Source organism: Mobula hypostoma, chromosome 8 (assembly GCF_963921235.1).
Source record: "Mobula hypostoma chromosome 8, sMobHyp1.1, whole genome shotgun sequence".
Taxonomy (NCBI): Eukaryota; Metazoa; Chordata; class Chondrichthyes; order Myliobatiformes; family Myliobatidae; genus Mobula; species Mobula hypostoma.
In genome coordinates this window covers 6,306,606-6,333,057 of record NC_086104.1, presented here as the reverse complement: position 1 = coordinate 6,333,057, position 26,452 = coordinate 6,306,606, and the positions used below count along the sequence as shown (strand labels likewise).

Here is a 26,452-nt window from a genome sequence, read left to right as displayed (position 1 = left end):
TGTGAAAAAGACTAAGGAGCTGGTGGTAGACCTGAGGAGAGCTAAGGTACCGGTGACCCCTGTTTCCATCCAGGGGGTCAGTGTGGACATGGTGGAGGATTACAAATACCTGGGGATACGAATTGACAATAAACTGGACTGGTCAAAGAACACTGAGGCTGTCTACAAGAAGGGTCAGAGCCGTCTCTATTTCCCGAGGAGAGTGAGGTCCTTTAACATCTGCTGGACGATGCTGAGGATGTTCTACAAGTCTGTGGTGGCCAGTGCTATCATGTTTGCTGTTGTGTGCTGGGGCAGCAGGCTGAGGGTAGCAGACACCAACAGAATCAACAAACTCATTCGTAAGGCCAGTGATGTTGTGGGGATGGAACTGGACTCTCTGACGGTGGTGTCTGAAAAGAGGATGCTGTCCAAGTTGCATGCCATCTTGGACAATGTCTCCCATCCACTGCATAATGTACTAGGTGGGCAGAGGAGTACATTCAGCCAGAGACTCATTCCACCGAGATGCAACACAGAGCGTCATAGGAAGTCATTCCTGCCTGTGGCCATCAAACTTTACAACTCCTCCCTTGGAGGGTCAGACACCCTGAGCCAATTGGCTGGTCCTGGACTTATTTCATAATTTACATATTACTATTTAACTATTTATGGTTTTATTACTATTTATTATTTATGGTGCAACTGTAACGAAAACCAATTTCCCCCGGGATCAATAAAGTATGACTATGACTATGTAACCTTGGACATTCAGCTCCCAACTACAACCATCCTTCAACCACAATTCAGTGATGGCCACACATTATACCTGACAATCTGTAATAGTACAACAAGACATTCCACCTATTTCTTATACTCTGTGCATTGAAATATAACACTTTGAGTACCATATTTGCTACCCTTTTTGAGTCTGCATCCCTAGTGCACTGATATTCACCCAGCTGGCTGCAATTTTGTCTTATCATATGCCTGCCCTTCCTGACAGTCTGACTACATGCTATCTTTGTTTTCTTAACCATTCCTTCTATCTTGAGTTCCTTCACTCCGGTTCCCACCCCCCTGCCAATTAGTTTAAACCTTTCCCAACAGCTCTAACAAACCTGCCCGCGAGAATATTAGTTCCCCTTAGGTTCAGGTGCAACCCGTCACTTTTATACACGGCATACTTCCCCCAGAAGAGATCCCAATGATCCAAGAACCTGAAGCCCTGCCCCCTGCACCAGTTCTCAGCCACACATTAATCTGCTAACCATCCTGTTTCTACCCTCACTGGCACATGGCCCATGCAGCAATCCGGAAATTACTAGCCTGGACATCCTGTTTCTCAGCTTTCTACCTAGCTCTCTAAATTCTCTCTTCAGGACCTCTTTGCCTCTCCTACCTGTGTCCATGTACCAATATGTAGCAAGACATCTGGCTGCTCCCTCTCCCCCTCCAAAATGATCCAAGACGTCCCTGACCCTGGCAACTGGCTGGCCCGTTCACGCCCACAGGATCTCCCCTCACCATCGAGTCCCCTATCACTCCTGCTCCCTTCGTCTCTTCCTTTCCTTCTGCACCACAGACCCATGCTCAGTGCCAGTACCCCGGTCTGCATAGCTTTCCCCTGGGAGGTCATCCCCCACAACGGTATTCAAAACTGTACACTTACTATTGAGGGGAACGGCCACAGGGGTGCTCTGCGCTAACTGACTATTCATATTGAACAGGAAATGATTTGACGTCAATAAGTGGTGGGACTGGACGGGGTACGGAGCCTGGGTGGAGGGCAGGTGCAGGTAAACCTGAGTGGGGAAGCAGATGGAAGTGGGCCGAGTGGCCTCAATCGATCACCCTGCCGTCCAGGGACCCAGTCTCTTACTGTTTAACGATTCCTCATCGTCCTCCTCGTCCGAGTCATTCCGGTACTGCACTGGGTCGGAATCGGAGTCGCTCACCAACGGCTCGGGAACATTCCAGCTAGGAATCACCACCACCGGCATCTCGGGTGACAAGCGGACTCGGCCCCTCTCCTTCACGCCCTCCGCTTCCTCCCCCGCCACGTCACAGCATCCTGATTCCACCGCTCTGCTGCTGGGAGAGAAGGCAGAAGTGGTCAGACGGGAAGTTTGCAGACAATACAAAGTTAGGTGGAGGGGTAGACAGTGCTGAGGAAGCAGGGAGCCTGCAGAAAGACTTGGACAGATTCGGAGAATGGGCTGAGAAGTGGCAGATAGTGTCGGGAAGTGTACGGTCACGCACTCTGGTGGAAGGAGTAAAAGTGGAGACTACTTCCTAAATGGAGAAAAAAAGTCAAATATCATAGGTGCAAAGGGAATCATCGTGCAGGATCTCTAAAGGTTAACTCGCAGGTTGAGTAGTGTTATGAAGGCAAAAGCAATGTTAACACGAGAAAGTGTGCAGAAGCTGGAAATCCAAAGCAACACACACAGACGAAATGCTGGAGGAACTCAGCAGAGCAGGCGGAAAAGAGTACAGTCGACGCTTCGGGCTGAGACCCGTCTTCAGGACGGGAAAGGAAGGCGGAGGACACCAGAATAAAGAGGTGGTGGAGGGGAAGGAGGCTGGCTCGAAGTGGTCAGGTAACGGGCTGGAGAGGAAGGAATCTGATAGGGAAGGAGAGTGGGGCGCGGGAGAAAGGGAAGGAGGAGGGGACCCAGGGGAAGGTGTTTTCGGCAGATGAGAAGAGGTGAGAGGTGAGTGTGGGGGGATAGAAGAAGCGGGGTGGAGGAGGAATTTTTCTTTACCGGAAGGAGAAATCGATATTCATCCCATCAGGTTGGAGGCTACATGACGGAATATGAGGTGTTGTTCCTCCACCCAGAGGGTGGCCCCATCTTGGCATAAGAGGAGGCCATATGTCAGAACGGGAATAGGAATGGGAATTAAAATGTTTGGCCACTGGGAAGTTCTGCTTTGGCCTGATGGAGCGGAGGTACACAACAAAGCGGTTCCCCAGTTTATGATGGGTCTCCTATCACTACTGCTCCCCTATTCTCCCTCTTTCCTTCTGCAACACAAATGTATGCTCAGTGCCCAGTCTGCATGGCATTCCCCCGGGAGGTCAGCCCCCATAACAGCATCCAAAACCGCATACTCATTAAGAGTAGAGTAGAGGAGGCCGCATCAGGAACAGCAGAGAGTCATGTTCTTTGATCTTTCTAGTATTTTTAACACCATATGACCTAGGGAGTAAGCTTATGGAGATGCAGGTGGATCTAATGTCCTGGATTACAGTCTACCTGTCCAGACAGCTGCAGCTGTGTAACACATACTGTGGTGAGCGACACAGTGGGACCCGTCTCCCTTCCCGTTCACCGTCTACACCTCGGACTTCAGATGCAACTCAGGCTCCTGCCGCCTGCAGAAGCTTTTGGATGATTCGGCAGTGGTGAGCTGCGTCATCTGGGGTCAGGAGGCTGAGTACGGAAGAGTGGTGGACAACTTTGTGGAGTGGTGTGGTGCAGCTCAACATCACTAAGACAAAGGAGTTGGTGGTGGACTTCAGGAAGGTGAAAACACCCTGCATACCCATCTCCATCAAGGGAATGGATGTGGAAATTGTCCAGGACTGCAAATACCTGGGAACTTACCTGGACAATAACTGGACTGAACTAGAAATACAGGGTCTCTCTACAAGAAGGGACAGAGCCGACTGTACTTCCTGAGGAGGCTCTGGTCATTCAGCGTCTGCAGTGCTCTGCTGCAAACGTTCTACGACTCAGCGGTGGCTGGCATTCTATCCGACGCTGCAGTCTGCTGGGGCAGCAGGGTGAGAGCAGCTGATGCCAAGAAGATCGATAAACTCGTCAGGAGGGCTGGTTCTGTTCTGGGGGTGGAACTGGACTCCCTGGTGGTTGTGTCTGAGAGAAGGATGCGGCAGAAGCTACAGAGCATTATGGACAATCCCTCTCACCCCCTCCATGACGTACTGGACAAACAGAGGAACACCTTTAGTGACAGACCGAGTCGCAATAACGAACACCACGGGAGAGCCTTCCTCCCTGTGGCTATAAGGTCGACAACTCCTCCTCCTTAAGTACATGGATTCATTGTTCATCTGTATTTTACACTATCACTTTGTCATGCACATTTTGTATTCTTTTTAGTAGCTCAATGCTTACATTTTGTATTTTAAGGTATATATTTATGACTGAGCAACTTTGCAACAGTAACTTCCCTTGGGATAAATAAAGTTGTACCTTATCTTAAGAGACGCCTCAGCAGATTCGCAGGAGAAGCGTCGCGTCCCCTGGAAGAACTGTTTGGGGCCCCGAATGGAGGGGAGGAAGGAGGTGAATGGGCAAGGGTATCACTTAGGCCGGGAGGGAGGTCAGTGAGGAAGGACGAACGTACAAGGGAATCATGGAGGAAGCGATCACTACAGAAAGTGGAGAGGGCGAAGGGCAGTGTGTTCAGAGGCAGTATGGTTCAAGGAGGAGAGAGGAGTGCTGGAGGAGAGAAGTTGAAGCAGTTGATGCCTCGTCAGCAATTCAAGATGAAAAGATCCAGAACAGACGGCGAAGCACAGCAGGGCGTCCCAAGAAAAGGAGGGTTGGAGACGAGAGAAGGGGAAATTAGTGATGATCATCGCATCAGTGTCGGATGTGGAATGTTCACTCATTTTGAGAGGATTAGAATATAAAAGCAAGGATGTCATGCTGAGCTTTTATGAGGCATTGGTCTGACCTTGCCTTGCAGTGCTGTGAGCAGTTTTGGGACCCTTATCAAAGAAAAGATATGCTGGCATTGGAGAGAATTCAGAGAAGGTTCCTAAGAGTGATTCCGGAAATGAAAGGGTTAACACATTAGGAGCATTTGATGGCTCCGGGCCTGAACCTGCTGCAGTTTACAAAGAAATGAGGAGGGATTGCATTGAAACCTGCAAAATACTGAGATGCCTATACAGAGTGGATTTGGAGAGGATGTTTCCTATAGTGGGAAGTCTAGGACCAGAGCACACAACCTCAGTGTAGAGGAATGTCCGTTCAGAACAGAGGTGAAGAGGAATTTCTTTAGACACAGGGTGATGAATCTGCAGAATTTATTGCCACAGCTGGCTGTGGAGGTCAACTCATTGGGTATTTTGAAAGCTGAGGTTGATTAGTCAGGGTATCAAAGGTTACGGGGAGAGGACAGGAGAATTTTAAAGGCCATAAGACCAGAAGACAAAGGAGCAGAAGTTGGCCATTCGGCCCATCGAGTCTGCTCCGCCATTCCATCATGAGCTGATCCATTCTCCCATTTAGTCCCACTCCCCTGCCTTCTCACCATAACCTTTGATACCCTGGCTACTCAGATACCTATCAATCTCTGCCTTAAATACACCCAATGACTCGGCCTCCACTGCTGCCTGTGGCAACAAATTCCATAGATTCACCACCCTCTGACTAAAAAAATTTCTTCGCATTTATGTTCTGAATGGGCGCCCTTCAATACTTAAGTCATGCCCTCTCGTACTAGACTCCCCCATCATGGGATGCAACTTTGCCACATCCACTCTGTCCATGCCTTTCAACATTCGAAATGTTTCTATGAGATCTCCCCTCATTCTTCTAAACTCCAAGGAATACAGTCCAAGAGCAGACAAACGTTCCTCATATGCTCACCCTCTCATTCCCGGAATCATTCTAGAGAATCTTCTCTGAACCCTCTCCAACGTCAGCACATCCTTTCTTAAATAAGGAGACCAAAACTGCCCACAGTACTCCAAGTGAGGTCTCACCAGCGCCTTATAGAGCCTCAGCATCACATCCCTAAATGAGGCTGAGAAGGATAAGTCAGCCATGATGGAATGGTGGAGTAGAAATGCTGAGCAGAATGGCCTAAATCTGTTACACTACCATCAAGAATGCCTACTGTGCATTCCACGACCTCACTTGGGGAAGTCTGATCACCTGGCTGTACTGCTACTCCCTGAGTATAGGCAGAGACTGAAGACTGCAGCACCAGTAGTGAGGACCAAGAAGGTATGGACCAGGGAAGCACAGGAGCCCCTATAGGACTGCTTTGAATCAGTAGACTGGACTGTATTCAGAGATTCATCTTCGAACCTGGATGAGTATGCTGCAGTTGTTACCAATTTCATTAAAACCTGTGTGGATGAGTGCGTGCCAACGAAAACTTGCTGTACATTCCCACACCAAAAGCCGTAATGAACCAGGAGGTACGTCGCCTGCTGAAGGCTAGATCTGTGGCATTTAAGTCTGGCGATCCAGGTCTGGACCAGAAAACCAGGTTTGATTTGTGGAGGGCTATTTCAAGGGCAAAGAGACAATTTCGAACGAGGTTGGAGGTGACATCGGATGTACAAGAACTCTGGCAGGGCTTGCAAGACATTACTTCCTACAAAGCGAAACCCAATAGCATGAATGACAGCGATGCTTCACTACCAGATGAGCTCAATGCCCTCTATGTACGCTTTGAAAGGGAAAATATAACTGTAGCTGTGAAGATCCCTGCTGCACCTGGTGATCCTGTGATCTCTGTCTCAGAAGCCGATGTTAGGCTATCTTTAAGGAGTATGAGTGGCAGGCCCCGATGGAGTATCTGATAAGGCTCTGAAAACATGTGCTAACTAACCGGTGGGAGTATTCAAGGACATTTTCAACTTCTCACTGCCACGGGTGGAAGTTCCCACTTGCTTCAGAAAGGCAACAGTTATACCAGTGCCCAAGAAGAATAATGTGAGCTACCTTAATGACTATCACCCAGTAACACTCACATCTACTGTGATGAAATGCTTTGAGAGGTTGGTCATGGCTAGAATGAACTCCTGCCTCAGCCAGGACCTGGACCCATTGCAATTTGCCTATCGCCGCAATAGGTCAACAGCAGACACAATCTCAATGGCTCTTCACACGGTCTTAGACCACCAGGACAATACAAACACCTATGTCAGGATGCTGTTCATCGACTATAGCTCAGCATTTAATACCATCATTCCCACAATCCTGATTGAGAAGTTACAGAACCTGGGCCCCTGTACCTCCCTCTGCAATTGGATCCTCAACTTCCTAACTAGAAGACGACAATCCGTGCGGATTGGTGATAACATCTCCTCCTCACTGACAATCAACACTGGCACACCTCAGGGATGTGTGTTTAGCCCGCTGCTCTACTCTCTATATACCCATGACTGTGTGGCTAGGCATAGCTCAAATACCATCTATAAATTTGTTGAAGATACACCCATTGTTGGTACAATTTCAGATGGAGATGAGAGAGGAGTGAGATATGCCAACTAGTGGAGTGGTGTCGCAGCAAAAACCTGGCACCCAACCTCAGTAAGACGAAAAGAGCTGACTGCAAACATCAGCAAGGGTAGGATAACGGAACATGAACCAATCCTCATAGAGGGATCAGAAGTGGAGAGAGTGAGCAGCTTCAAGTTCCAGGGTGTCAAGATCTCTGAGGATCTAACCTGGTCCCAACATATTGAAGCAATTATAAAGAAGCCAAGACAGAGGCTATACCTCATTAAGAGTTTGAAGAGATTTAGTTTGTCACCTAAAGCTCTCGAAAACTTCTATACATGTATCGTGGAAAGCATTCTGACAGGCTGCATCACTGTCATTTTTGTAGCTTCTTTAAGTCTGGTGCACTAGTCTCCCCCCACCCCAACATCACAGGACAGAAAGAAGCTACAGAAATTAGTAAAATTAGTCAGTTCCATCTTGGGTACTACCCTCTGTAATATCAAAGACATCTTTAAGGTGCGGTGCCTCAGAAAGGTGACGTCCATTATTAAGCAGCCCCATCACCAAGGCTATGCCCTCTTCTCACTGTTACCAGCAGGTAGGAGGTACACAAGCCTGAAGGTACACACCCAGCAATTCAGGAACAGCTTCTTCCCCTCTGCCACCCGATTGCTAACTGGACATTGAACCCTTGGACACGACCTCACTTTTTAATATTATTTCTGTTTTTGCACTAGTTTTAATCTATTCAATATACATGTATATAATTAGTGTAATTGATATATTTCAGTCATTTATTTTTCCTCTCTATATGATCATGTACTGCATTGAACTGCTGCTGTTAACAAATTCCATGACACATGCCGGTGATAATACACCCGATTCCGATTCTGATCCTGGTCCAGTGTTCTATGGTCTTTTGGAATGGCAGGGAGGAGGGGGTGGGGTGGGGTTCAGGGTAGGTGAGGGTCAATCTCGTCCGGATAGGTAGCAGTGTGAGGAGATGCACCAGGCAGAGGGCAGTACCTCAGGGGTCAGGCCAGATCACGACGTCCTCAGGATCACCCATGGAAGCTGGGGCCCCCTCAAAAGGGAGTGGAGTCACGAGGGCGGGCCGGGCAAGGATCTAGGTGGTCAGATGGTACCCTACAACAACCCAGTGTCCAGAGAGTCACACAGCACATAAACAGGCCCATCGGCCCAACCGGTCTGTGCTGACCAAGACTCGAATCCGCGCAGGTCCCACTTCTTCGCAATTTGCCCATATCCCTCCAAACCCTTCCTATCCGTTTACCTCTGAGAGGTGACATGGTTAACGCAAAGCTGTTACAGTGCAGCTGATCAGGGTCTAATTCTTGCTGCTGGCTGTAAGGAAGTTGTACATTCCCACTGTGACTGCGTGGGTTTCCTCCGGGTGTGCAAAGATGTGAGGATTACGGGTTGTGGGCAAACTGTGTTGGCGCTGGAAGCCTGGCAACACTTGTGGGCTGCCCCCAGCACATCCTCGTATTGTGTTAGCCACTGACGCAAATGCCACATTTTACTGTATGTTTCAATTTGTATGACTAATGAAGTTATTTTTTTTAAATCTTTACGAAAGGTAAGGCTATACAAACCTACCTCTTTAGATCTTCTTCGAGTCCTGTCTGGCCATCAGGAGCATCCATTTTTTCATTGGCCGCACTGTGCTGAGGGTAGAGGGTGCTGCCCGTAGGGGTGGTATCTGCCTCCTTCTCGGGGTCAGATCGCGTCACATCCTGACCGGAGACCGCCTGGGGCCTTTGTGCCTCAGCACTGTCGTCGAGGAGATCGGTGGGCGGAGGGCTGTCCGGCGATGGTCCACTTTGCCTCGGGAGCACGGGAGAAGGTTGGGACGAGGGCTCAGATTGTCTCGGAGACTTGGTGTGCGCATCCCCTGTGCCGGGGATGTCGGAGGTGCTCAGGAGAAACTTAGTGTTGAGCACAGGCTGAAGCGAGGGTGGGGACAAGGGGGCCGATGTGGAGCAGGAGAGGTTCTCCGACGGGGAAGGCGTATCTGCAACCAGATTGGACAAGGTAATCAAAAATCCACATCAGACACCCTCACTCATTTCCGGTTGCGACATTATTACAGCTCGGAGTTCAGAATTCAATTCTGGCGTCCTTTGTAAGGAGTTTGTACGTTCTCCCCGTGACTGTGTGGGTTTCCTCCGGGTGCTCTGGTTTCCTCCCACAGTCCAAAGACACATCGGTCGGTAAGTTAATTGGTCATAGTACTCAACTAGGATTAATCGGGGGTTACTGGGTGGTGTGGCTCAAAGGGCTGGAAAGGACTATTCTACACTGTATCTGTAAATGAGTAAGTGAGTGATACACTCAGAGCGCGGTGCGAGTGAGGAACAAGCTGGGTACATGGACAGGAGGGATATGGAGGGTTAGGATCCTTGTGCAGGTCGAGGGGAGCAGCATGATTAGCTGGGCTGTTTCTGTGCTGTAGCACTCTGTAAGACTTGCCACCCAGCCTCAGCACGGTCAGACCGCCAGACTGCAACAGCACCCTCCCCACCCACGTGTCTGCTGGGCTGACGGGCAAGCTGGGATTGGCGGAGGGCAGCGGGTTCAGAGGGATGTTCAAAAAGGCATTTCATTAAACTAAATCTCTTATTCCTGTACGTGGTCCATATCCCTGCACACTCCTGCAACAGCCTAACAATCTCAGAAACACCTCTGTGAATGTGTGACCAAGGGGGTAGCGATTCACGTTCTGGGATCACTGGGATCTACCCTGGTGTCGACTCAAGGTCTACATCGATATGGCCCTGGGCAGTATTGTCCCCCTGAACCAGCCCTGGGCCGTACTGTCCGCCTGCACCAGCCCTGGGCAGTATTGTCCCCCTACACGACCCTTTCTCTGTACCTGTTATACTGTCAGATATTGGAGCAAAATTAGGCTATTTGGCCCATCGAGTCTGCTCTGTCATTCAATCATTGCTGATCCATTTTCTCCCTCCGATAAGACCATAACGTAATACTGTAACGTAGTAGTCAGCAACAGGATTTAACTTCCATCGCTGTCTGTAAGCAGTTTGTACTGTCTGTCTGTGATCACATGAGTTTCATCCCACGGTCCACAGACGTACAGGTTAGAGTTAATAGTTTTGGGCATGTTATGTTGGCGCTGCAAGTGTGGCGACACTTGCAGGCTGCCCCCAGCGCATCCTCGGACCGTGTTGGTCATTGAAAGGCCTCAATTGAATGGATGTTTTCTATGGTGGGGAAGTCTAACACCAGAGAAGCCTACCTCAGCATAGAGGGACATCCTTTTAGAACAGAGATGAGGAGGAATTTCTTTCGCCATAGAGTGGTGAATCTGTGGAATTCGTGCCACAGGCAGCTGTGGAGGCCACGTCATTGAGTATATTTAAGGCAGGGATTAATAGATTCTTGATCAGTCAGGGCATGAAGGGATATGGGGAGAAGGCAGGAGACTAGGGCTGAGAGGGAAAATGGATTGGCCATGATGATACGGCAGAGCAGGCTTGATGGGCCAAATGGCCTAATTCTGCTTCTACATCTTATGTTTGATGCAAACGATGCATTTCACTCTGTTTTGATGCACACGTGACAAATAAAGCTAATCTTTAATCATCAATTTTTAATTAATTCTGCACTCTGTTATTGCAGCACCGTACTGCACAATTGTGAAGAAACGATCTGCATGAACAGCACAAAAAAGTAAAGCTTTTCACGGTACCTCGGTATTTTGATTTGATTTTAATTTTAGAGATACAGAGCAGAATGGGCCCTTCTGGCCCCTCAATCACACCCCCCCCCCGGCAACCCCCTCAAATTAATCCCAGCCTAATCACTGGACAATTCACTATGACTAATTAACCTACGACTGGTACGTCTTTGGACTGTGGTAGGAAACCGTAAGACCGTAAGATGTAGGAGCAGAATTCGGCCATTCAGCCCATCGAGTCTGCACTGCCATTCCATCATGACTGATCCATTTTCCTCTCAGCCCCAATCTCCTGCCTTCTCCCTGTATCACTTCAATCACCTCATGCCCTGGCTAATTAAGAATCTATCAATCTCTGCTTTCAATATATCCAATGCCTTGGCCTCCCCAGCTGCCTGTGGCAAAGAATTCCACAGATTCACAACCCTCTGGCTAAAGAAATTCCTCCTCATCTCTGTTCTAAATGGACACCTCTATTTTGTAGCTGTGTCCTCTGGTCTTAGACTCTCCCACCATGGGAAACATCTTCTCAATAGGCGGCGACGGGAATCCATGCAGTAACGGGGAGAATAAACAGGCAGTGACGGGACCCACGTGGTGATGGGGAGAGTGTACAGGCAGCGATGGGAACACATGCTTTTGTGGGGCCAACACACAGGCAGTGATGAGAATGTGTGACTTAAAAACCAATCTACATTCAATAATTGTCATAAAGTTTCTTAAAACCCTCTGTCTGTTGTATTCGCCCCAGGCAGCACATTCCCAGCACTCTCTGTGGGGAATAGCCTGCGCCTCATATTCCTTTATACTTTCCTTGCCTCACTTTAAATGCATGCCGTCTGGCACTAGGTAATTCAACCCTGGGAAAAGGTAACTGCACCTAAGGCTACATCCACACTACGCCGGATAATTTTGAAAATGCCGGTTACGAGTAAAAACGACAGGCGTCCACACTAAGCGTTTTTCAAAATATCTCTGTCCACATTAGACAGATATTTGGGCAAATCTCCTCCTACTGGGCACGTGCAGAACACACAGAAAACAAGCGAAGAGGAAACGATAGACTTGGTGCGCGTTTGTCCAGTTATGGAGTAGAAAAAGTTAAAAGGAATTGCTCTTGGCTCTCGCGCAGGAGGACTTAAAACTAAAAAAAAAACAAATACTGGAGCGTATGGAGGCAACCGACAGGGAGTTCACGGACAGTATGACCCGGCTGACGACGAACATTGAAAAACTGACTAACTCTGTTGCATTAATAAAGTACCTTGTTAACTGTATAAAACATGTCTCCATCACTGTTATCTTGTATTTCCATACAATGTTACATTAGGCTGTTACGCATCTATTGTCAGAGAAGTACTTGCATAAATAGGTAAACCACCTCGGTTCTTGGTTCTTGGTTCTTGATCCTCCAAAATATTCCGCATGGAATTTAAACTGGAGGTGGCGGAAGGCGTTTTCTGTCCTTACCTCCATACAAGCAAGGACAGAAAACAGGGCAAAGTGAGTATACTTATTTATTCAGTAAGCTATGGGTCAAAGTATTTGGTGAGTACATTTCTAATTCTTCTGGCTTCAGTCTCATTGCCGTCTGTTCTGAAATTGTTAGGTTCTGCGAAGCGCGGAATCAAATATCGCCGTGATGATTGTACGCTCTAGTACCAACTGTCTGGCGACAATAAAGTAGTAATAATAATAAAACAACGAAATGCCGTGCTGTCGCCATCTGTTCCGGCACGTCATGACAGCGGTTTTGAAAATCTCCGGTTACCCCGTACACACTGCAACGGATATTAGGCGTTTTCAGATTTATTCCCTCTGGAGACTGTTTCTGAAAATCTCCGTTCTCGGGGGCTGAAAACGCCACTTCAGTGTGGACGGAAGGTCAAAACGAAGAGAAAAGGCTTCGTTTTCAAAATTATCCGGCGTAGTGTGGACGTAGCCTAAGCGATACAGACTAAATGCAGGAGGAACTCAGCAAGCCAGGCAGCATCTATGGAGAGGAATAAACGTACCAGCCAGAGACTTTCATCAGGACTGGAGAGGAAGGGGGAAGAAGGCTGAATAAGGAGGAGGGGGGTGGGGAAAAAACAGGAAGAGCACGGGCTGACAAGTGATTGGTAGGTGGAGGAGGGCTGGATGATGTGAGAAGGTGGGAAGGGATGGGTGGAAGAGGTAAAGTGTTGAAGAAGGAGGAATGAGGGCTCATTTTCTTATAAATCTCTATCAGATCTCTCTCTCTGCCTCTGACACTCCAGAGAAATCAGTCCAAGCTTGTCCAATGTCTCCTTAGCTCATTCCCTCTGCTCCACGGCAACTGACATCAGCAGAGCCGGTCAACTTACGTTCCACGTTGGTGTTCCTCTTGGTGGGTTTCGAGAGCACTGGAAGGGCGTTCATCTTGTCAAGGTCATCGTCGTCAGTGGCACCGACTGGGGTACAGTCGGGACGCCCACTGAGCAGCAATGCTGGTGTTTCTCCCTGGGGGGGCCCGGCTTCACCAGGGGGGCCCTGCTCAGACATTTCTGCGGTCGAAGAGAGTCATTGAAACACAAGTTATGACAAACCACACGGACCAAGGAACGTGCAGGCTATGGGATGAGGTCCACCCCCTGGGGATGGGCCCTGGCAGCAGCCACCACTCCGTCATCAACACAGCGGTTGAGCAGATGCTGGAGGTCACGCTTCCCTCCCTGGGAACATCTCTGTCACCAAATGCCGGATCTCCCAATGACCTCCCATTTCAATTCCACTCCAACCTGTATGAGGCTACTCTCACGCTGGAGGAGCAACACCTCATATTCCATCTGGGTAGCCTCCAGCCTGTTGGCATGAACATCAATCAGTGCTTCCGGAAATTTCTTCCCCTCCCCCTTCTCTCCTTTGAACTTCCACTTTCTAACTCCCCTCTCACCTCTTTTCTTGTCTCCACCTGCCCATCATCTCCTTCAAGTTCCCCCCTCCTTCCCTCTCTCCCATCATCCACTCTCTCCTCCTATCAGATTCCTTCTTCTTCAGCCCTTTATCTCTTCCACCAATCACTTGCCAGCTTCTTGTCTGGAGTACTGTGTCCAGTTCTGGTCACCTCACTATAGGAAGGATATAGAAGCATTGGAAAGGGTACAGAGGAGATTTACCAGGATGCTGCCTGGTTTAGAGAGTATGCATTATGATCAGAGATTAAGGGAGCTAGGGCTTCACTCTTTGGAGAGAAGGAGGATGAGAGGAGACATGATAGAGGTGTACAAGATAATAAGAGGAATAGATAGAGTGGATAGCCAGCGCCTCTTCCCCAGGGCACCACTGCTCAATACAAGAGGACATGGCTTTAAGGTAAGGGGTGGGAAGTTCAAGGGAGATATTAGAGGAAGGTTTTTTACTCAGAGAGTGGTTGGTGCGTGGAATGCACTGCCTGAGTCAGTGGTGGAGGTGGATACACTAGTGAAATTTAAGAGACTACTAGACAGGTATATGGAGGAACTTAAGGTGGGGGGTTATATGGGAGGCAGGATTTGAAGGTCGGCACAACATTGTGGGCTGAAGGGCCTGTAATGTGCTGTACTATTCTATGTTCTTACTTCATCTCCTCTCCCCCATGCACCCACCTTCCCCCTCACTTGGTCTCACCAATCACCTCCCAGCTTGTACTCCTGCACCTCTCCCCCACCTCATCATTCCGGCTCTTTCCTCTTCCTTTCCAGTCCCTCAGAAGGGTCTCGGCCCCAAAACATCTACTGCTTATTCCCCTCCTGCTGAGTTCCTCCAGCGCTGTGTGTGTGTGCATCAGCAGGTGGAGGGAGAGGGGCAGCAAACTCACTGCAATGCCCAGGATTGTGAGCGACACGGACAGGGTGGGTGTTGGCAGAAGATGCCCCCGCTGGGGGTATCTAGACTGGCAGAGGGGCATTGTTTCAGAATCTAGGGACCCCGTTCCGGACGATGATGAGGTGGAAATCTTTGGATTCGCTAACCCGAGGAGCAATGGAAAAGGATTCTGTGAAAGTATTTGGGGTGAAGGTATGGAGATTCTTTGGTTTACGGGAGAGTGAGGGTTCACTCAGCTTATTTATTTGGAGTTATAGCTTGGGACCAGTCTGACCAGCCCAGAGAGCTGCACACCCAGCAAACCATCAACTTCATCCCAGCCTAAACACTGGACAATCTACATTGACCAATTAACCTCGTAACACACATCATAGACAGGACAGAATCAAAAACATTACCATACATAGCTTAATGTGCACGCAGTGCGCAGCACAGGTAATCTCTAAACTGCACAGTAACCAGTAAACAACTGTCCTAGTGACGAGACCTCAGCGGTGATACTAGTCTCCCAGCCTGAGGGAAGAAGCTGTTACCCAGTCTGACAGCCCTGGTCCTGATGCTCCTGTCCCTCCTTCCTGATGGTAGTGGGTCAAAGAGATTGTGGGATCCTCCACAATGCTCCCGGTAAATGTCACAAATAGGAGACAGGGAGACCCCTGTGATGCTCTTGGCGGTTTGTACCATCTGCGTAGGATCTTGCGGTACAATAACTTGCTGCATCCATACTACGCAACGATGCAGCCACACAGGGCATTCTGGATGATGCTCCTGCAGTAAGTCGTCAGAGTGGGGTAGGGAGCCTTGCATGCCTCGATCTCCCCAGAAAGTACAGATGCTGCTGTGGTTTCTTGACCAGGACTTCTGACATGCAGCAGCTGCTCATGTGACCATCCGCCACCTGCTCCCGCGGCTCCACGTGACACTGATCTGGGGGCCAGCCAGGCGCTACACCTGCCCAAGGGTGATCTGTAGGCTAGCAGAGGGAAGGAGTGCCTTACACCTCCTTTGGTAGAGACGCATCTCCACCCTGCACCCTTTCCCCAGGGGAGGGGAGACCAAAAACTAGATGGAATATTTTAAAAGCGACCTGGCAGGCAGTATTTTTAATGCAGAGGGTGGTGAGGAGGAGACTGAGATGTGACCTTATAGAGGTTTGCAAAGTTATGAGTGGATGGTAAGTTTTTTCTCACAGGGTAGAGGAGCCCAAAACTAGGAGGTACAGGTTTATGGTGAGAGGGGAAAGATTTAAAAGGGACCCGAGAGGCAACTTTTCCACACCAAGAGTGATGAATATGTGGAATGAGCTGCCAGAGGAAGTGGGCGAGGCAGGTACTGTAGCATCATTTACGAAGCATTTGGATGGATACATGGAAGGGGCAGGGCGTGTAGGGATATGGGTCAAACACAGGAAATTGGGAGTAGCTGGATGAGCCCTGGGATCAGCATGAATTGTTTGGGCTGAAGGGCTTGTTTTGCTCTAGGACTCCAACAACTGTTGTTGCTTCAGGTGTAGATTCCAGATCTGAGGTCGTTCCATCTGCTGGAGACCATTCTGAACTGACTGCATCACCATCTGGTACGGAGGGGGCCACCGCCCAGGAACGGAGGAAGCTGCAGGTCATGCCATACCAACTTGATGGGGTTTTTTGACAAGCTGATGAGACAGATTGATGAAGGTAGGGCAGTGGATGTTGTCTACATGGATTTTAGTAAGGTGTTTGACAAAGTCCCTCATGGAAGACTGATTCAGAAGATTAAGATACATGGGGTCCGCAGTGAATTGGCTGTTTGGATTCGGAACTGGCCTGCGCACAGAAGACAGAGAATAGTGATTGAAGGGGTTTATTCGAGCTGGAGGTCTGTAACTGGTAGAGTTCCGCAGGGATCTGTGCTGGGACCTCTGCTGTTTGAGATGTGTATAAATGACCTGGATGAAAATGTCAATGGGTGGGTTAGTGAGTTTGCAGATGACGCCGAGACTATTGGAGTTGTGGATGGTGTAGAAGACTGACAAAGAACACAGCACGATACAGACGAGTTGCAGATATGCGATAAGAAATGGCAGATGGAGTTTAATCCAGATAAATGTGAGGTGTTGTACCTGGGTAGGGCAAATACAAGGAGATGATATATCTTTAAGGGCAAGGTCCTTAACAGTGTTGCTGAGCAGAGAGATCTTGGAACCCAAGTTCACAGCTCCTTGAGAGTGGCTGCACAGGTCGATAAGGTGATTAAGAAGGCTAATAGAATGCTTGCTCTTATTAATTGAGGCACTGAGTTTAATACTCAGGAGGTTATGTTGCAAATTTATAAAATTCTGTTTAGACTGCATCTGGAGTATGCACACAGTTCCGATCGCCCTGCTGTAGGAAGGACGTTGAGGCTTTGGAGAGGGCGCAGAAGACATTAACCAGGATGCTGCCTGGTTTGGAGGGCATGTGCTGTCACGAGAGGCTGGATACACTTGGGTTGTTTTCTCTGGAGCGCTGGAGGCTGAGGAAATCTGATACAGGTTTCTAAAATTATGAGAGACATAGATAGACGGAGAGTATCTGTTTTCCAGCAATGAAATGTCTCTTTCCAGAGGGCATGCATTGAAGGTGAGAAGGGGATGTGAGGGGAAGGTTTTTAACTTGGAGCCACAGATGCCTGGAATGCACTGCCTGGTACGGTGGGAGAGGAAAATACATTAGAGGCTTTTGAGAGATGTTTGGACAGGTATGTGGACGTGAGGAAGATGGTATAGGTAGGAGGGTTTAGTGTTTGGGCACTTTGGATTTGTTGGTTCAGCACAACATTGTGGGACGAACGGCCTGTTCCTGAGCTGTACTCTTCTACGTTCTAAAGTTGTAAACTTGGCCAGCTCCATCAATAGGCACTGTTGAGGAAGTCATCATATGGCGATGCCTGAAAATGGCAGCATCCGTCATTAAAGACCTCCACCACCCAAGATATGCCCTCTCCTCATTGTTCCCATCACGGAGGAGTACAGGAGCCTGAAGACACACCATCAGTGTTTTAGGAACAGCTTCTCCCCCTCGGCAATCAGATTTCTGAATGGGCGATGAACCCATGCACACTACTTCAGTATATTCGCTCTCTTTTTCACCACTTATGCTGCATATATACAGTACATTTCTTGCTATAATTTATAGCAATTTTATTTATGTATCACGCCGTACTGCCGCACAGGACGGGGCGCCACGGTGGCGTGACTGTAGGTGAAACTCTATTACCGCTCGGGGTGTGGGAATTCAGAGTTCAATTCCAGCGCACCCTGTAAGGAATCCGTCTGTCCTCGCTGTGGGCATGTACGTTTCTCCGGTTTCCTCCCACAGTCCAAAGACGTACCGGTTAGTAGGTTACTTGGTCATTGCAAATTGTCTCGTGATTAGGTCAGTGTTAATAGGTGTGTTGCTGGGCAGAACAACTCACTGGCCTGAAAGGGCCCATTGCACCATGTATCTCTAAATAAAAACCACGACATTTGCCAGTGATAATGAACAGTGATTCTGCCCTGTGCTTCCCTGGAGTGCGAGGGATGAGGGGAGGCGGGATTTTCCATGTGGAGACACCCAGGCCAGGTTAGCTCTGTGGGTCAGGGCCCAGCTCACCCTGTAACAGGGCGCTGACGAGCCTGCCGATAAGCTTCTGCAGGATTCACAGGCACCGGAGGATTGTACATTACCCATTCTCTGTGACAGGCCGGTGTCCGTCGAGCTGGCGTCCAGCAAGCCCCCCTCCGTTGGCTGGACTTTGATGGGAATGGTGTGCACGCTGTGTCCATTCGTAACAGTCACTTCTGAGCTCCCAGCTGAGAAGATAAGGGAGACGGGTTACTGGCTATGGGGACTGACCCATCACAATGCACTGAGCGTAACAAAGTTCAGAGTAAATTCATTATCAAAGTACATATATCTCACCATATAGAAACATAGAAACATAGAAAATAGGTGCAGGAGTAGGCCATTCGGCCCTTCGAGCCTGCACCGCCATTTATTATGATCATGGCTGATCATCCAACTCAGAACCCAGCCTTCCCTCCATACCCCCTGACCCCTGTAGCCACAAGGGCCATATCTAACTTCCTTTTAAACATAGCTAATGAACTGGCCTCAACAGTTTGCTGTGGCAGAGAATTCCACAGATTCACCACTCTCTGTGTGAAGAAGTTTTTCCTAACCTCGGTCCTAAAAGGCTTCCCCTCTATCCTCAAACTGTGACCCCTCGTTCTAGACCTCCCCAACATCGGGAACAATCTTCCTGCATCTAGCCTGTCCAATCCCTTTAGGATCTTATACGTTTCAATCAGATCCCCCCTCAATCTTCTAAATTCCAACGAGTACAAGCCCAGTTCATCCAGTCTTTCTTCATATGAAAGACCTGCCATCCCAGGTTATACAACCCTAAGATTCATTTTCTCGTGGGTATTCTCAGTAGACCCAAAGAAACACAACAGAATCAATAGAAAACCGCAATCAAGACGGAGAAAGAGCCAATGTGCAATGTACAAACCATGTGAATGCAAACAGAAAACAAACAAAATAGATAAGTAAACAAATAAGCAATAAATATCGAGAACGTGAGATGAAGAGCCATTGAAAGTGACCCCAGAGATTATGGGAACAGTTCGGTGTTGGGATGAATGAATTTATCCCTTCTGGTTTAAGAGCCTGATGATCGAGGGGTAATAACTGTTCCTGAACCTGGTGGTGTGGGTCCTGAGCGTCCTGTACCTCCTTCCCAATGGCAGCAGCGAGAAGAGATCACGATCTGGGTGGTGGGAGTCCCGATGACGGAGGCTGCTTTCCTGTGACAGTGCTCTGTGTAGACGTGCTCAGTGATGTGGAGGGCTATTCGTGATGGACTGCGCTGACTGTGATGAACAGACAGATGAAGGCCAACAACTCCCCCTATCATAGTCCATCTGACAGGGGTGGCACACTGGTGCAGAGGGTAGAGCCACTGCCTTGTCGTGCCAGTGACCCACCTGTGCTGGAGGGAGTAGCCATTCTCATGGATAGCAGAGGCCCCACATCCATAGTTTAATACAGAGTTAAAGGCAGGATTTTTAACCGTGTGGAGACAGAGGGATTTTAGAGTCCACGTCCATAGATTCCTCAAAGTTGCCGCGCAGCTTGATGAAGATTTAAAGTTAATGATTTTTGTTTGTCACACGTACACCAAAACATACATCGTTTGCGTCCAGTCAGCCAGGATTGTGCCCACAACTCACTAATATACTCACAACTCACTAACCCTAACCAGTTAGGTCGCATCTGGAATTTCCAGTTGGCGGACGATTTCCCTCCACGCTGCTCTGTCCCGACACTTGTCCACTGTTGTTCACTGTTATTCACCAGTACATCTTTGGAATGTGGTGGTTAAGAAGGTGTGTGGTGTGTTGGCCTTCGTTAGTCGGAGGATTGAGTTCGAGCCGTGAGGTAATGTTGCAGATCTATAAAACCCTGGTCAGACCCCACTTGGAGTATTGTGTTCAGTTCTGGTCGCCTCATTACAGGAAGGCTGTGGAAGCTTAAGAGAGGGTGCAGAGGAGATTTAGCAGCATGCTGCCTGGTTTAGAGAACATGTCTCATGAGGAGAGGTTGAATGAACTAGGGAGTTTCTGTTTGGAGCGAAGGATTATAACAGGAGACTTGATAGAGGTGTACAAGATGATAAGAGGCAGAGATCGAGTGGCAAACCAGAGACTTACCCCCAGGGCAGAAAGGCCACACCCAGAGTACTGTGTGTACTTTCTGGTCACCACATGATCGGAAGGATGTCAGGTTGCAGAAAAACATCACCAGAACATTAGCTGGACTGCATGGCTCGAGCTATAAGGAGAGATGGCAATGTGGCACTGTTTCCCCTGCAGTGTAGGGTGACCTTGTAGAGGTTTATAAAATTAGGAGAGGTGTTGATATGCTGGAAAGCCAAAGTATTCTTCTCGACCTTAGGAGGTCCAACATTTCCTCCTCCTTGATCTTTAAATGCCATAATGTATTATACCGTCAGCACTGATCTCCTGGTCCTCCGTGTCCTCTTCCTTGGTAAATACTGAAGCGAAGTACTCATTAACTACTTCACCCTCATTCTCTGCATCCAAGGTTCAGTAATGACTACAACATTGCAGTTCCCTGTACTGATCCATGCCCCAAGTTCATCACCTTTACCCATCATACTCCTAGCATTAAAATATACACACTTCAAACTAACCGATCCATCATACCTGTAATTTTGATTTTGCCTTTCACGACTTTCCCTAGCATCTACTGTCCCTTACTGACCTGAGGCTCTAGTTCCCAGCCCCCTGCAAAACTAGTTTAAACTCTCCTAAGCAGCATCAGCAAACCTTCCGGCCAGGATATTGGTTTACCTCCAGTTCGGGTGCAACCCGTCCCTCTTGCACAGGTCAGCCCATCCCCAGAAAAGTTTCAAATAATCCAAAAACTTCATAACCCTGTCCCCTGCATCATCACTCCAGCCACCCATTCAGCCGTGCTATCACCCCATTCCTTCCTGCACTAGTGCACGGCGCAGGGGGCAATCTGGAGATTACAACCTTGGAGGTCCTCCTCTTCCCTCTCAACGCCATTCTCCTGCCTTTTCCCCCACAAACTTTAATGCCCTTACTAATCAGGAATCTATCAACTTCTGCTTTAATTATACCCACTGTTCTAACACATGGGTATGTCTCTATTTAGAGGCTGGACCTTTTTTGGTCCCAGGCTCTCCCATTACAGGAAACATCCTCTCCACATCCACTCGTCTAGGCCTTTCGACATGTGATAGGTTTCAATGAGATCCTCCCTCATTCTTCTAAACTCCGCTGAATGCAGGCCCAGAGTCTTCAAATGCTTGTCCATTAACCCTTTCATTCTCAGAATCATTCTTGTGAACCACCTCTGGCCTTTCTCCAGTGTTAGCACGCTGGCCAGAAACTGCCCTCAGTGCTCCAGATGCGGTCTCACCAGTGCCTCATAAAGGCTAAGTATTGCGTCCTTGCTTTTATATTCTAGTCCGCTCAAAATGAGTGTAAACATTGCATTTGCCTTCCTCACCATCAACTCAAACTGCAAGCTGAGCTTTAGGGAATCCTGCACAAGGACTCACAAGTTCCTTCACACCTCTCATTTTTGAATTTTCTCCCCATTTTGAAAATAGTCTAAACTTTTATTCCTTCTACCAAAGTGAAAGCACAGAGGAACACCTAGAGAAATTTCTGAAACGCCCGTTCACTGCTGTCGTTACTGTGTGGTTGGGAATCTTTCGGAGGGTAGGCCTCAAAATCCCCGGCCTTGCCTGCTTTTGGCGACCGAGAAGGAGGTCGAATCGTTCAGACAGAGATGGCGCTCAGTACTCGGTGTCAGAGAGCTGATCAGAGCTCGAAGTTTTCGGATGACTCAGAGTTGGATTGTGGTCGGCGTGGCAGGGAGAGTTTTTCTTCCTTCTCCCGTCTGTGTGAGATGTGGGACATTTGAGAGACTTTGAACTTTACTGTGCTCACGGGCTTCATCAAGTTATGGTATTGTTTCACTGTTGTAACTATATGTATAATTATGTGGTTTTGTCAGTTTTTTTCAGTCTTGGTCTGTCCTGTGTTTTGTGATATCACACCAGCGGAAATATTGTATAATTTCTTAATGCATGCATTACTAAATGACAATAAAAGAGGACTGCGTGTCTTCATAACCTAAAAAAAAATCTAAAGTGCACGACCACACACTTCCCTACAACATATTCCATCTGCCACTTCTTTGCCCATTCTCCCAGTCTGTTTAAGTCCTTCTGCAGACTCCTTGCTTCCTCAAAGCCACCTGCCACTCCACCTATCTTTGTATCATCCGCAAACTTGGCCACAAAGCCATCAATTCTGTCATCGAAAATTATTGACATATAACAGGAAAAGAAGCAGTCCCTACAGAGATCCCTGCAGAACACCACTAGCCACCGGAAGCCCATCAGAAAAGGCTCCCTTAATCCCATTCTTTGCCTCCTGCCAACCAGCCAATCTTTGGTCCACATTAGTATGAATTTGACCCAGAGGTCAGTGGATCGAGCTGCCAGAGGCAGGGACAACTACAACGGTTACAAGTCAGTATGACAGGGGTATGGATAGGAAAGGTTTAGAGAGAGGGGCAAATGGTTCAGGGAGACAGTTTAGTGAAATCATAAATAACAAAGCATAATTCAAAGATGCATGCAGTGCACAGCACAGGTAAATAGTAAACAGTAAACAGCTCATTGCCCTGGTGACAAGACCTCACTGGAGGCAGGCTATTCATTACCACCGAGGTCTCGTCACTGGGACAGCCAATCTCTAGAAACTTTAGAGCTTCAGACTCTTTCCGTGTGATCCGTCGCCAGAACTGCCCAAAGGCCCAGTGGGTTTACCGTTGAATACGAAGCTTCTGTTACTTTCCTTCTCGCTAGACGGGTAACTCTTCCTAGCTGCGGCTCCCATCTTCTCTCAGGCTGGGGTTAACGCCTCCTCCACCTCCCCGCCCTCTCCAGTCTCCGGCTGTCCTGGTCAGGTCAGGGATGCGCAGCCGGTATCAAAATGGAGCCATCCTGGCCGGACGGCCGGGACCACACTGCCACTCGGCAGATGAGTTCACCAGGGGGCCCCTGTCGCTCACACCAATGGCGCGGCCTGCCCCATTCCACATCGCCTGGAGGTCACGCTCATTCCACGTTGCCAGGCAACGGAGGGAACACCGAATGTCCTCGTGTGCCCAAGGCCTTGATGACAGTGCTGAGATCACAATGGCCCCCTCTCCTTGACCAAGGGGAGGGAGGGAGCACTGCAAGTGGACCGGCCATCAACGCCTGGTGCAGACCAGGGGCTGCTGGGTGGACGGAGAGAGAAATCCTGGCTCGCCCTCACCCCTGCCCCTACACAACCCCGAGGGCAGAGGGGCTGGGGGCATGGGCAGGCCCATCATCCACTCTGCTGCCGTACCAGAGATTAAACCTGTTGTTCGGGATTCCTTCGACACCCCACAACCCCCGTAACCCCTCACTTCCTAGTGTGCATTGTGGCGTGTCCATTGTGAGGTGTATGGTGTGCATTGTGGTGTGTCTGTTGTGAGGTGTATAGTGCATTGTGGTGTGTCTGTTGTGAGATGTATGGTGTGCATTGTGGTGTGTCTGTTGTGAGGTGTATGGTGTGCATTGTGGTGTGTCTGTTGTGAGGTGTATGGTGTGCATTGTGGTGTGTCTGTTGTGAGGTGTATGGTGTGCATTGTGGTGTGTCTGTTGTGAGGTGTATAGTGCATTGTGGTGTGTCTGTTGTGAGGTGTATGGTGTGCATTGTGGTGTGTCTGTTGTGAGGTGTATGGTGTGCATTGTGGTGTGTCTGTTGTGAGGTGTATAGTGCATTGTGGTGTGTCTGTTGTGAGGTGTATAGTGCATTGTGGTGTGTCTGTTGTGAGTTGTATGGTGCATTGTGGTGTGTCTGTTGTGAGGTGTATAGTGCATTGTGGTGTGTCTGTTGTGAGGTGTATAGTGTGCATTGTGGTGTGTCTGTTGTGAGGTGTATAGTGCATTGTGGTGTGTCTGTTGTGAGTTGTATGGTGCATTGTGGTGTGTCTGTTGTGAGGTGTATGGTGTGCATTGTGGTGCGTCTGTTGTGAGGTGTATACTGAAGATACAGAAGCCTGAAAGCACATACCACCAGGCTCAAGGACAGCTTCTACCCCACTGTGCTGTTATCAGATTATTGAACAGTTCCCTTGGAGGGTAAAATGTACTACTGACCTCACAATCTACCTCCTTGCACCTAGTTATCTCCTTTCTCTGCAAATGTTACTTTATTCTGCATTCCACCGAGATGCAACACAGAGCGTCATAGGAAGTCATTCCTGCCAGTGGCCATCAAACTTTACAACTCCTCCCTTGGAGGGTCAGACACCCTGAGCCAATAGGCTGGTCCTGGACTTATTTCCTGGCATATTATTATTTGATTTTTTTATGGTTTTATATTACTATATTTATACTCTATTCTTGGTTGGTGCAACTGTAACGAAACCCAATTTCCCTCGGGATCAATAAAGTATGACTCTGACTATTATAACCATAGAACCACAGAACATTACAACACAGAAACAGACCTTTTGGCCCTTCTTGGCTGTGCCGAACCATTTTCTGCCTAGTCCCACTGACCTGCACATGGACCATATCCCTCCATACACCTCCCATCCATGTATCTGTCCAATTTATTCTTAAATGTTAAAAGCGAACCCAAATTTACCACTTCATCTGGCAGCTCATTCCACACTCCCACCACTCTCTGTGTGAAGAAGCCCCCCCCATGTTCCCTTTAAACTTTTCCCCCTTCACCCTTAACCCATGTCCTCTGTTTTTTTTTTCTCCCCTATCCTCATGGGAAAAAGCCTGCTTGCATTCACTCTATCTATACCCACCATAATTTTATATACCACTATCAAATCTCCCGTCATTCTTCTACGCTCCAGGGAATAAAGTCCTAACCTATTCAACCTTTCTCTGTAACTGAGTTTCTCAAGTCCCAGCAACATCCTTGTAAACCTTCTCTGCACTCTTTCAACCTTATTAATATCCTTCCTGTAATTTGGTGATCAAAACTGAACACAATACTCCAAATTCGGCCTCACCAATGCCTTATACAACCTCACCATAACATTCCAATTCTTATACTCAATACTTTGATTTATAAAGGCCAATGTACCAAAAGCTCTCCTTACGACCCTATCTACCTGTAACGTCACTTTTAGGGAATTTTGTTTGTGTATTCCCAGATCAGATTTTGTTTGTGTATTCTACTGCACTCCTCAGTGCCCTACCATTTACCTTGGTTTGTCCTTCCAAAGTGCGATACTTCACACTTGTCTGTATTAAACTCCATCTGCCATTTTTCAGCCCATTTTTCCAGCTGGTCCAAATCCCTCTGCAAGCTTTGAAAACCTTCCTCACTGTCCACACCACCTCCAATCTTTGTATCATCAGCAAATTTGCTGATCCAATTTACCACATTATCATCCAGATCTTTGATATAGATGACAAATAACAATGGACCCAGCACTGATCCCTGTGGCACACCACTAGTCACAGGCCTCCACTCAGAGAAGCAATTCTCTACCACCACTCTCTGGCTTCTTCCATTGAGGTCAATGTCTAATCCAATTTACTACCTCTCCATGTATACCCAGCGACTGAATCTTCCTAACTAACCTCCCATGCAGGACCTTGTCAAAGGCCTTACTGAAGTCCATGTAGACAATATCCACTGCCTTCCCTTCATCCACTTTCCTGGTAACCTCCTCGAAAAACTCTAATACATTTGTTAAACATGACCTACCACGCACAAAGCCATGTTGACTCTCCCTAATAAGTCCCTGTCTATCCAAATACTTGTAGATCCTATCTCTTTCAATAATTTACCTACTACCAACGTCAATCTTACTGGCCTATAATTTCCTGGATTACTTTTAGAGCCTTTTTTAAACAACGGAACAACATGAGCCACTCTCCAATCCTCTGGCACCTCACCTGTAGATACCGACATTTTAAATATATCTGCCAGGGCCCCTGCAATTTCAACACTAGTCTCCTTCAAGGTCTGAGGGAATACCCTGTCAGGTCCTGGGGATTTATCTATTCTGATTTGCCTCAAGGTAGCAAGCACCTCCTCCTCTTCAATCTGTATAGGTACCACGACCTCACC

At 48.3% G+C, this 26,452-nt stretch overlaps 1 protein-coding gene across 4 annotated transcripts in view; it reads right to left on the bottom strand.

Moving 5' to 3' along the window:
* phactr2 (phosphatase and actin regulator 2) overlaps positions 1-26,452 on the bottom strand; it is a 143,240-nt gene that overhangs the window by 42,914 nt on the left and 73,874 nt on the right. For 2 of the 4 annotated variants that reach the window (XM_063055433.1, XM_063055436.1), the window contains exons 4-7: positions 18,434-18,559; positions 13,266-13,445; positions 8,820-9,234; positions 1,862-2,073 (exon numbers count right to left, since the gene is read on the bottom strand). In XM_063055433.1, the coding sequence (XP_062911503.1) occupies positions 1,862-2,073; positions 8,820-9,234; positions 13,266-13,445; positions 18,434-18,559 (933 nt within the window). The remainder of the gene's footprint in view (positions 1-1,861; positions 2,074-8,819; positions 9,235-13,265; positions 13,446-18,433; positions 18,560-26,452) is intronic. The other 2 variants (XM_063055434.1, XM_063055435.1) reach the window with 2 other exon arrangements.